This window comes from Balaenoptera physalus (genome assembly GCF_965194825.1).
Source record: "Balaenoptera physalus genome assembly, chromosome: 4".
Classification (NCBI taxonomy): domain Eukaryota; kingdom Metazoa; phylum Chordata; class Mammalia; order Artiodactyla; family Balaenopteridae; genus Balaenoptera; species Balaenoptera physalus.
In genome coordinates, this window is record NC_138891.1 from 59087915 (window position 1) to 59099921 (window position 12007).

General features: G+C 41.2%; 1 protein-coding gene across 3 annotated transcripts in view; it reads left to right on the forward strand.

The window, feature by feature from the left end:
- USP13 (ubiquitin specific peptidase 13) overlaps positions 1-12007 on the forward strand; it is a 118463-nt gene that overhangs the window by 71255 nt on the left and 35201 nt on the right. For all 3 annotated transcript variants that reach the window (XR_014262746.1, XM_082458954.1, XM_082458955.1), the window contains exons 11-14: positions 323-448; positions 1571-1724; positions 3717-3891; positions 9642-9730. Coding sequence is in view for 2 of the 3 variants with exons in the window: in XM_082458954.1 (XP_082315080.1) it covers positions 323-448; positions 1571-1724; positions 3717-3891; positions 9642-9730 (544 nt within the window). In the remaining variant the exon portion in view is untranslated. The remainder of the gene's footprint in view (positions 1-322; positions 449-1570; positions 1725-3716; positions 3892-9641; positions 9731-12007) is intronic.

Here is a 12007-nt window from a genome sequence, read left to right on the forward strand (position 1 = left end):
CAGAGCCATTTCCTTTGCTTTCTCTCGTGTTTCCTCATGGGCCGGGGGACAGGAGATGCTGTAGACCTCTCCTCTCCTTTAACTTCCTTCAGAGGAAGTCCACAGGAAGAGCCCCATCCTGTTCTCCTGTCAGGCTCATAGCACAGCGCCTGGTACATAATCAGCATCCAGTGCATGCTGGCCGCTATCACTATTTAGCGAACGTGGGCTTCAGTCTTCTTCTCTGAAATCGGGGCTAATGTTAATCCCCACTCCGCTTCCCACTTAGTGCTGCTAATGTGTATGAAAGTATTGTGAGTTGGTTCTATTTTTATTTTTTTAGCCTCAACAGAATGGGATCTCACCACGCATGTTTAAGGCCTTTGTGAGCAAGAGCCACCCGGAATTCTCCTCCAACAGACAGCAGGATGCCCAGGAATTTTTCTTGCACCTGGTGAATCTAGTAGAGGTAAGTCAGTCTTCAAAAATGCTCGAAAGGGTTGTAAGAAGTGTGCCCAGCCCCTGCGTGCAGTCGCTGCTGGTGTGTCTGGAATGCTCCGCCCCTCCACTCCCCTCCTAAATCTCTCTCCGGCCAGGCTCCTTCAGAGTCGGCGTCTTTGGGCCTTTCGGGCCTTTCTCTGCTCGGCCCACTTGATGTAGTTGCTCCTCATGCCTGGCCTCCTGGGCCCTTGTGGGTCTCCCTGTTCTCCTCCTAATTTGAACGTGTTCTGGGAGTGTTTATCCATTATTTCATTTGCCTTTTTTGTTTTTTGTCTCTGTGATGAGCTCCTTCAGAGTCCCATGTGGTATTTGGTGTCTTCCTGCCATCACTCTGAGATGGTCACTCGGCTCAGAGCAGAGTCGAATCCCATTAAATGCTGTGGTTTTTTAAAGGCCACTGAGAATTCATGATTAAAGGCTTTTTTCCCTCCCTTAAAAAATAACTACTATTTTCCTGATGACAGATGTGTTCCTTGTGGAAACACAGGCACAGAGGAGAAAATCAAAACCTCCCATGCTACCTGCTCCCACAAACAAGCAGCGCTAACATTTGGGTGTCTGACCCTTCCCCCTAGTCATTTTCCAGGTGCTATCCATTTTCTACGTGTTGGTTTGTGAGCAGTGTTTTTCACTTATCCTGTTGTGAACGTTTTGCCACGTCATTACCTACTGGAATATAGCATGATTTCTTTTTTATTTGTGTATCATTTACATTAGTGCATTTATATAATCATATCATACATGGCTTAATTTTTCCAGGGCAGTCCTTGATTTTTTTTTTTTTTCCCTTTCTCTTTAGTTGGGCTTCCACATCTCCTTTCTTCTAATTCTTTCTAGGTCAGTCCCTGTGACATAACTTTTAACGGCTGCATAATATTAATTCACATGATGAACTATATTTAACCGATCTCCCATTTTTGGACTTTAGGTAACTACCAGTCTTTTCCTGTACTCTGGTGAGCTGGCATGCCCAGAGGGAGTGTTCAGTAACACCAGATCTTTACACCAGATTTATATTTGATTCTGTGCTCAATTTTATTCATGGCTTAATATCCACAAATTTACTAACTTGTTATAATCCAACCTTCAGAGGAACCGCATTGGCTCAGAAAACCCCAGTGATGTTTTTCGGTTTTTGGTGGAAGAACGTATTCAGTGCTGTCAGACCCGAAAAGTCCGCTACACGGAGAGGGTGGATTACCTGATGCAGTTACCTGTGGCCATGGAGGCGGCAACCAATAAGGGTAACGTTCTAAAGTGGGAAAAGAGCAGTGTGCTTCTTCACACGTGAAAACCCTCAAGTCAGTGATACTGCAGTTCAGTCTCTGCGAAGTCCTATCAGGAGCAGACCCAGCCTGGACGGTGTCTGGTTTGCATGTCTCTTTTCATCTTTTCCTCAGTCCCCATGTGACTTTCTTTTGACATTTTTGTGGAGGGCTTATGGAGGGAACCTGCTTCAGTGCCTATAAATTTGACCAACCGGTTGGTTTAGAGGCGGCTTAATTTAGAGGAAATTATTTGTAATTTAATATTATCACTCACAAGTTGTGTGGAAAGTCTGAGGGGGGTGGTCAGAACTGCATGGCTTTTTTTTTGTTTTTTTCGTTTTTTTCTGTTTTGTTTTGTTTTGTTTTTTTAGAACTGCATGTTCTGATGTGAGACGTTCAAGCAGAGAGAGGCCTCTTAAAAATAATCCAGCTTTGGCATCCGAGTAAGATGCCTGTTGTGGGAGATAAAGTGTGGCAGGGCTCTTTGTGGGGCGAGGCTCCTTGGAAGCCAGGAGGAAGGTGGGGGGATCTCAGGGGAAGGTTCCTTCAGTCAGTCTGATCTGGTTCTTCCCAAGCAGAATAGATGAATGGTATTTCTTAGAATTAACATCTTAGAAGCAGAAAAAGGAGAAATATCTGCTAGATTGCTTATTTCCTGTGAACTGGTCATTTTTGTAAGGTTTAACGACTCCCTGGATGGCCTTTTTCCTTTTTGTTTGTTTGTTTGTTTGTTTGGGGTGTAGTCACTTTATTGTGTTAATTGGAAAATGGTGATTATGATGATTTTAAGATGAAACGATTTCCATTTTCTATAAACTCATGCAGCTTTTGACCGGTTTTTTAATTCTTATTCATTATACAAAGTAGAAATGGGGGTGTGTGTGGGGGTCTGTGGTTTGTTTCCTTTTTAGCATTAGGCTTAATTGCTGTCTCTTGCCTACCTTGGGGATACTAACATATTGTGCTCAGTTCTGTGATCCTAACTCAGAATTTATGAGTGGAAAATCTCCTTTTTTTTCAGAAAGGAGACTTAAAATTTAGTCTCAGGAAACTGATTGCTGGGAACACCTAATGCTAGCATCCTAGATAGAAGTCCATCATAAACTGATTTTGGACTGGGGAATGAACTGTAAAAGCATATTCAGATGTGTTTAAGAAAACACAGAGGTACATCAGTGTGTCTAAAAACTGATAAATCAGAAGGGATTTTTTTGTAACAAAAGAAATTCCGAGAAAGGTCCATTTGAAATCTCTATAAAATTTTGACTTACAGGTAGTTTCCAAGAGCAGATCTGCTCACTCTTGGGAAGTTCACGGTGCACTCACTTCTTTTTCCCTTGGTGTTTAACCATTTGAACAGGGATAGTGTAGAAAGGCCTTCTAGGTTGGCCGCTCTGCTCTCTGCAGTGTCAGGTGACCCCAACATGAAGTTGTCTTGGCAGTGTTGGGTAGGATCACGGGCTGGGTGCCTTGGATAACTGCGGTCCTTATAGTTCATCCTGCTCTTTGGCCTGCACCCTCCATGACCTCTAATCATAGTGAAGGGCCGGGAAGAGGTGAGCCCTTGGGTTTCTTTCAGTGTGAAATTCTCTGGTGTGAAGACTTTGTGATTAGAGGGTGGTATTGGGATCAAACCAGCCTTGACCTCTGGACAAACGAAAGTCCAGGTTCATGAATCACTTAGAGCACATGCGTGGTCTGAACCTCTCACCTGGGCTGGAGTTCACAGTTCCCTCCCGTCAGTCTCAAAGGGGAACAGGCAAAAAATTATGAATGGCTCGATGCAACCTGGCAGTGCCACTCTAAACAGGATTTCAGCAGGCTCCTCTGGTTCTGTGGAGGGCAGCAAGTAAACAATCCTGCCCCACCCCAGAAACCTTCAGCGAAGATGGTTCATTGTTCAAGGGGGTCTTTTTCATTTCAAGAAATTAAGTGATTGCAAAGTCATTCATTTGCTCTTTTATTCAGATGAACTGATCGCCTATGAACTAACGAGAAGGGAAGCAGAAGCAAACAGAAGACCCCTTCCCGAGCTGGTTCGTGCCAAGATACCATTTAGTGCCTGCCTTCAGGCCTTTTCTGAACCAGAAAACGTTGATGATTTCTGGAGCAGCGCCCTACAAGCAAAGTCTGCGGGTGTGAAGTAAGTGTGTGTGCGCTTGTGTGGTGGCAGTAGGATAAGGAGGGGGCCTTGAGAGGTGGGGACCGGGTTAGGGGAGGGTTGGGGGGCATTGTACAGGTCTGCATGCTTGCTCATGTGTGGCAAGATGGGATTATGATTTACACAACCCTAGTTGTTGTAGACCTCACTTGTGTGAGACCTGTCCAGTAAAACAGGCTTGTTGTAATCTGTATCATGTGCAAGGGAATGCTTTTTTTTTTTAAGCCAGGTTGTAGTTTATCCTTTATAGGGAATTTGCGTTTTCTTTTTTTTTTTTGTCGAGGGTATAGCCAAGAACCCTCCCCATCCATGGCAAGATGATATTGATGAAGAAATTAGAAAAATACTTATGACAGTCTTAAGTATTTATACTCCACGGTGATAGATTTTTGATTCCAAAATTAAAGGTTTGGCTTAGAACTTGGTGTCTGTGTACCTGCCTGGAGATCAGGGGTCTCAGGGCTTCTCAAAGTGGACATCAGGGCTCCTGAGCATTGTTCCAGTGAGCTGCCCAGGATGTGCTCAGGAGATGTTCTGTTCCTATATTGTGAACCTTATTGTCAGGTACATTAAAAAAAATTTTTTTTTATCCACTTGACACCTTAATTGATTTTATACTGTCAAGTCTTTGCTGGCACACTTCATATAGTTGGAGAAAGAGTATTTACAGTGGCATAAAAAGGGGGAAGGTCTAAAAGTTAGGCTCTGGTAGTCTTACTACTACTAGATATTCTTCAGCCATTTTTCTTCTAGGCTATGCCTGAGCTCTTGTTGATGTGAAGGGCAGGGAAGGATGGACGAGCTACTGCTGGCTGTTTTTATCACAACTTCAAGCAGCAGTCAAACCTGAATTACTTATTCTGTGTGACAGCCATCTCTCAGGATGCCTCTGTTTCAGATGACGACTTCATGTGTTAAAAATGGGAAAACAAGAATTTATTTCAAGAGCTTAAAAAAAGCCATATTTTCTTACAATAATTTCCTTTAAAAAGTTTCTTCATATCTAAATGAGATTAATAATAGTTCAATTATCTGTTATCCATCGTGGGGTAAGTTTTCATCTGAGGACTGCTCAGTTTTGGAACGTGTGTGTGTGTGTGTGTGTGTGTGCGTGTGTGTTTGTGTGTGTCCTTGAAGATAACAGTTGGTGAGCTGGCATGTTAAATGTTCGAGATTCACTTCACTACAACTTGGACACATCTTTGGGCAGTTAGAAAGCTACACACTATATTATATTAGTGGTGGAAACAACTTTTTTTTTTCTTTCAACTTTTTGAAATATAGACAACATGGTGTGACTTTGTGTACAGCGTGTTGATTTTTATTTATTTGTTTTCCTAAATTTAATTATTGACAGTAGGCTGAAGATTCCTCAAACATCCTTTTGTCTTTGTGCTTTAATTCTGATACTGTATGGGGTGGTAGTGATCGGGGGCTTTCTAGGCTTAGAAAACCCCCAGCATCACATGTGAGCTGCACAGTGATCTGCATTGGCCTGTCCTCTTGGTCACCCTTTTGTGCTCTTCAGTAAAGTGGTGGCGAGTCTTCCCACCACTTCCCCAGAGAGTATGTCACTCTCTGGGCCTTAGGGAAGGCACCTTCCCATCACTAGGAAAAGGCCCATCTTTAAAGTGGAGCTAGGAGGTGTTAGCTTTCCACAGAGACAGTTTCTGACCCCTGGGAGATCTGGATTCTTCTCCTGTGTCTACTTCCCAGCTTGTGTTCTATCCTGGGGCAAAGTCACCACCCAATTCCTTCTTACACCTGAGTGGAGGAATGATGCATGCTGACTTGATTTTCTCCTCAAATGCTACAAAATATTTAGTTGTAGGCAGTGCTAGCATAATTAATCTAGAATCCTTGAGGAGGGGTTTCTGCTTTCTCTAATCCTTAACAATAGATAGTAAATTTTCTCTGTCTTTTGCATACACACATGCTCTTACGGTTAAATGCATATGAAAGAAAATTAATACTGGATGTATCACAATTGTTGATAATTGAAAACTGGTCTTGTGGGAAAGGAAAAAACAATGTTTTAGGGTAATAAAGCAACTACCATTATGGCACATTTATTATTCCCGGTTATGTGCTAAGTGCTTCCCATCAGTTATCACTTAATCCTCTTAGTATTGCCAAGAGGTAGGTGCATTATTCTCCCTATTTTACAGACGAGGAAATAAAAGAAGTAATTGGCCACTAAGTGGCAGGCTTGGAATTCTTTCAAGTTCAAAGTTTAAACTCTTAATCCTTGTGTTATACACTGCCCCCATATTCCTTACCGTGCTTGCTTATGTTTGTATCTTTATAATCCTTATATAGCCTTGTTTATTCCTTATTATACCTTATCATGTTTCAAGTAATAGTTTTGGGGAAACCAGTTCAGTGGATTCCTAAAAGATTGTTTTTTCTTTCTTTTTCTTATTGCCAGCAGTATAGACACGCTCTCCTTATTATGTTAATTTGGGGCCTTGAATTTTTCTTGTGTTAGACCCAGAGCCTGAAAGACCAGGAAGAGGCCAAAGATGTCCTCTTGGTAGATCTTGGGTCAGTATGGACCAGACATAAAGAGCCTTCCCTTAATTGGTCCTGAACAGACAGTGACTGGGAAGAATATTAGTGTTTGGAAATTTTATTCACCCAGCAAATATTATCGCTCATCTAGTATATTCTGGGCAATGAATTGAACAAGACCTAGTTCCTCCCCTCAAGCAGCTCATGGATTAAGGGTCAACAGGGAGAGATTTTGTCTTAACCTTTATCATTTACGAAGAGAAAAGCACGGTATGGGGTTCCAGAGCACAAGCTTTAGGAGGGCTGGCAGTGTTTGAATCCTCAGCATAGAACTTACTGCTATGTGACCTTGGCCAAGTGACCTCACCTCCACAAGCCTCTTCCCTTACATGTAAACTGGGAATAATAATAGAACTTTATTTATAGGGTTGAGGTGAGGATTAAGACAGATAAGCTACATAAAATGCTTTGTACAGTGTCTGGTGGAGTAAATATATAGTGTAATTGTTATTACATTACTTTTATCTTTTTTGTTTTTTTGCCTTGGATTGTACAATTTGACTGGTTGATTATCATGTTTTCAACATATTTAGTGGAAAGGATAGAATTGTATTTTTTTAGCCACCAGGTTTTCAATAAAATAGATAGTCAATAATTTCAGGGAGAGGGACAGTTTATATATTAAATAGATAGTCAATAATTTCAGGGAGAGGGACAGTTTATATATTATTTTTCTTAAGGCTTTCATAATGTTTTTGCCTGAATTGTAATAAGTGAACAGTTGTTATATTTTAAAAAATAATAGGTTGCCAATAGATAATGTATTGTTGTCAGGCACTTAGGACATAAAGTTCTAAGCACTTTATGTCCTAACTCAGTTCCCGTAACAATTCTTTGAGGTAAATTTGCTCTGTGTCTGTCTAGACCTTTTTGAATGATTTATATGCTAATGGTATTTATTAAATATATAACTTTTCAAGAAAAATCTTAATTCCAGGAATTAATTTTAGGAATAAGAGGGTAAGTGGTGCATAATTTATAACTTTGCTGGATTTAACTAACAAACTTGATGTCCCAAGCCTCTAATTAATGAATGCCAAGTATTAATTTTGAGATTGGACACATTTATATTGAGCAGTCACTACATGTGTGATTCAACTTAAGACCCTATAGAGGTTACAAAGATGAATAAGGAATGTTTACCCAATAGGGTAAATGTAATGTGGGCACCATCTAACCTGCTTTCTCGTACTCTTAGGTTGGTAGCTACCCATAACAAAGTGATGTGTTAAATGATCCCTCGCCAGTCCCCCCAGCCGACCAGCCTCGAGTTCCCTACACTGCCCCCCACCCCATGGTATTACCAGCTGATTCCTCACCTAGATACTGACTGCAGAGCAACTGCAAGAGTCTTTGGGCTCCTGAACCACAGTTTGGAAATCATTGATTTACTGATGACTTTTGGTTGATTTCACTCTTACATATTTTCCAGTTTTTAAGTGAATGTGGTAAGAGGAAGGGGTCAGAGAGGACATTTTTACAGTGGTTGAAAATACCAGATGGAGTTTCTTGGTTTTTGGTGAAACTGAGGATTCATCTATATTTAAGAATGATAATTTATTGATATTACTGCTTCTCAGAAGATAGGAAAACCTAATTAGAGGTAATATATAATTTCTGGAGAGTGAGACAGGCTAATGATAGATCAGCTTCTTAGGATAGTTAAGCTCCTGGTTTTTGAAGAACTCCCTTATATTATTGGCTGTACCCTTCTACCCTCCTTGTGATGGAGAATTTGAGATCCAGAGAGGTTAAGTGACTTGCCTGGGGCAAAATACAGATCAGTGACAAGCCAGGTCAGTGTCCAGGGCCTCGTGGATTCTAGCTCTTTCATGACAAAATAATCATGCTGATTCCTTAGATATACACAGCACAGTCTTGTGTGCCGGGTGGTTTCATGGCATTTCATGAACATTGCACAGCCCTGGCAGGTAGAAATTATTAATAAATCTGTTTTGTAAATGTGAAGATGAAGCTTCAAAGAGGGTCAAATTTGGAGTGAATTAAGTAGCATCCAAGCCTTTTGACACTTTTGGACAGTCCTCTGCCCCTGAACCGTGGCTTCTCTTGTACACTAGGGGGCAGCAATGCATTAGCGTTGTTTTCTGAATTCTGGGAAGATGCATGTTACATAGAAGGCAGTGACTAGATTTGAAATGTAGAGTTTGTAGGGAGCATGTTCTAGAATCTTTTATTTTAAAAGGTACCTATAGTATCTTTCTACAGCTGATTTTCTTTTTTCCATATACTTACTGTACCCACATTGACACTTAAATGGAAATGGTCGTTATAAACAAGATAATAAATGTGGAGAGAATGAGCTGGAACCGGGGCATGAATTTGGTGTATAAGTTGAATAGTTTGTGCATAAAATTGTCAAACTCAAGTTCAGGCAATTAAGCGTTACTGAAAGTCTGAAGGGAAACTTAAGACATTGACCATATATATTAATTTTTTAATTTAAGGCCCAGATTTAGATATTTTAGATAACCCAGAAATACATACATACATACATATATATATATATATATATATATATATACATACACACACACATATACACACACCTTTAGGATCCATGTGGCCATGGATTTTAGGTGCAGTAGTATTTTAATGAGGCCCTGGCATTTCCAATAGTCAGCCTCAACCAAATTTCCAATAAACCCTCCTTATGGCAACTCTGTGCTACCAGATAGAGACTCTTAGTGGGAGCATGTTGGGGGTGTGTCAGGATTGCTCGGGGAGCTTTTTCAAACCTGATACACAAACACAATGCACAGGTGCCCACACACACCTACAAATACATATACTAAATTCTAGCAAGGGTTTTAGAAGAAAACAAATGTTTATGGTTGAAAACCACTTTTCAGAAATATAAAATGCCACAGCAAAGTAAAAGTAATAATTTTGCAACGTGCCCAGAATCATCCTCAGGGACAACATTGTCCTCTGTTAAACATTTTCTTCTCGTGAAAAGGCCAGGATGAACGGTGAGGTGGTGAGTGTGTGTCCACTCAGGTGTGTGTGTGCGTGTTCCTCCTCTTCAGTGCAGCCGCTGGAACTGCCGGGTGTGCCTCAGACACAGCTTTTGATGCTTCGTGAACTGTATTCATAATTCTTTTTGCCTTGTTTCATTGATCTAATCCCCTTGTGTTTCCCAGAACATCTCGCTTTGCCTCATTCCCTGAATACTTGGTAGTGCAGATAAAGAAGTTCACTTTTGGTCTTGACTGGGTTCCCAAAAAATTTGGTAGGTATCTTTTGCATGCTTTTGCTTGAAACATCAAATTAGCTATTTGAAAAACATGGCATGTGAAAGAGCCCATGTGGCTGGCTGCCAGAAACAGTTTCATTTCATTCTTTTTCCATGATTCCCACTTTTCTCTTTTGAAAGATAAGAATATATGATAAGCACTGATAGTAAAAAAAAAAAAAAAAAATTGCCATAGGCTAACCCATCCCTCTAATAATGGGTTCTGGAATGACCAGATTCTAAGAGTGAAAACAGGAGCCTGACGTTATCAAACCATGCTTCCCAAACTTTAACAGATCTTGCTAAAGTGCAGGTGCTGAGTCAGCAGGTCTCGGGGTGGGGGGGGAGGGGTGGGGGTAGGGGGGTGGGGGAGGGGTGCTTTATTCTAATACGTTCCCAGGTGATACTGATGCCGCTAGTGCTGCTGGTCCGAAAACCATGCTCGGAGGTGCAAGTAATTGAAAATATACTCTCAGCATCTCGCTTCTGCCTCTGAAGCAGGCAGGTGTGGCTCATGACATTTGCTTAAGCCATACGCATTTTGTTAATAATAACATGAGTATAGTCAGTTGTATTAAAAAGTCAAGAAAGGGATGTGACTTTGGCTGAAGTGGGCTTTCTTCTTGCTAATCCTAAAGGCCCTTGACCATTGTTAGAGGTTAGCTTTCCAGACAATGCAGAGGAACATTTTCTCCATCATCTCCATCGAATATCAAGGTGTTCCTAGGCTGTCCTCAGGGCCGTGGAAGGATGTACAGTTTTACCCTCCGATTTCTCAAGCGAGTACCTCAGACTGTTTGCCAGTCTTTTAAAGTTGTTATGTTTTTGAGCACTTAAAAAACAACAGTCAGTCCCTGTGCTGGTTAATTAAGCACTCATCTGCTCATCTGAAGGCGATAAGTAAAAAGAATGTAAAGTCGAGGGAGTGATTTCCCAGAAGCCTCTGGCACTAACAGTTTGCACAGCACTTGCTTCCACGCGGCATTACGCAGCCTGTGAATGGTGAGCAGCCTGTGAGCCTGTAGCTTATCCTGCTCTTCCTGGTGGAATAATTTTGTGGGCAGGAAGGAGGGCAGAGGGCAGGCTGCTTGTCACTCAGCCTTTCCTCCTTGGACCTGAGAGAGAAAACTGACTTCTAAAGACTTTGAACTGCTTTGGAAACAGTTTTCTTATTTTTCTTTGTCCTTGGAATATCGGTAAAGGATAAAAAACTCAGATCAGATGTCACAGTCTTGCTGAAATTAAAGCAGCCTCAAAGCTTTCTTTAATGAACCTGAGATTTTCTGTTGAGGGACAATTGTATTGATTTTGTTGGTCAGACATTGTGTTTGATTTTGCTGTCTGCTGAGATTTAAATTTTTTTCTAACTAAGCCTTTTCTTTGGGTGGTTGTTTTAAAATAGGATTTACATACCTAGCATCATAATTGGTTTTGGGGATAGTATTTCCAGGTTCTGTTTGCTAGCCTGAGAGACATGTCCTCTGCCAACATTTGAACCCATTTTCCACTATTACCATATCTGAATGTGTCCAGTACTAAATCTCAACAGGCTGTTAGACTGATACAGTTTGTATTTGAGTTAAGTCAACACAATGACGACTGGGCTGAGAAGTTAAAAAAAAAATGTTCCTCAAGACGAATACACTTGAGGTTCAATTAATTTCTTTAAAGCTTCATTCTTTATCACCTTAGGTAGAATAATCACAGTACCCATCATGATCTGAGAAAAGGCATAAACTACAGGTTGCAAACTCAGATGCCTAATGAGGACAGGGTGATAATGTAAATGAAAGAAGTAGGCTGGGTGTAAGAAACAGGTAGCAATAGCAGTCTTGGTCTTTCTTGGGTTTTCCCATTTTGCATGAAGATGTGGATTAGGAAAACATTCCTCTGCCATAAGAATCAGAATAGCACAAATATGATGCTCAGGGTCGTGGGAGTGGTGGGTCTGTGACGGACGGGCACGGAGGGTACACGGTGCCCTAGAGTGGGAGCTAAAGATCAGCCCCAGGCGGTTGTTGCCGCGTGAGACTCTGCTACAGGTGTTTGTTTTTCAAAATGAGTTGGAAATCTGGACTTCTGAATTACATTTTCCGATTTAAAAATTGGAATTTGTTGCCAACATTTGAAAAACATCTAGCAGAAAGTGTCTACAGGTGTTCGATGGGCTCCCAGTTTTCAACCTCTGGTTTCCCTCGTTTGTTCTTGTTCAGTGTGAAACCCTGCCTCTGTGTTTCCCCTGACTCTGCATTAAAATCTTATCAGTCTCAATGA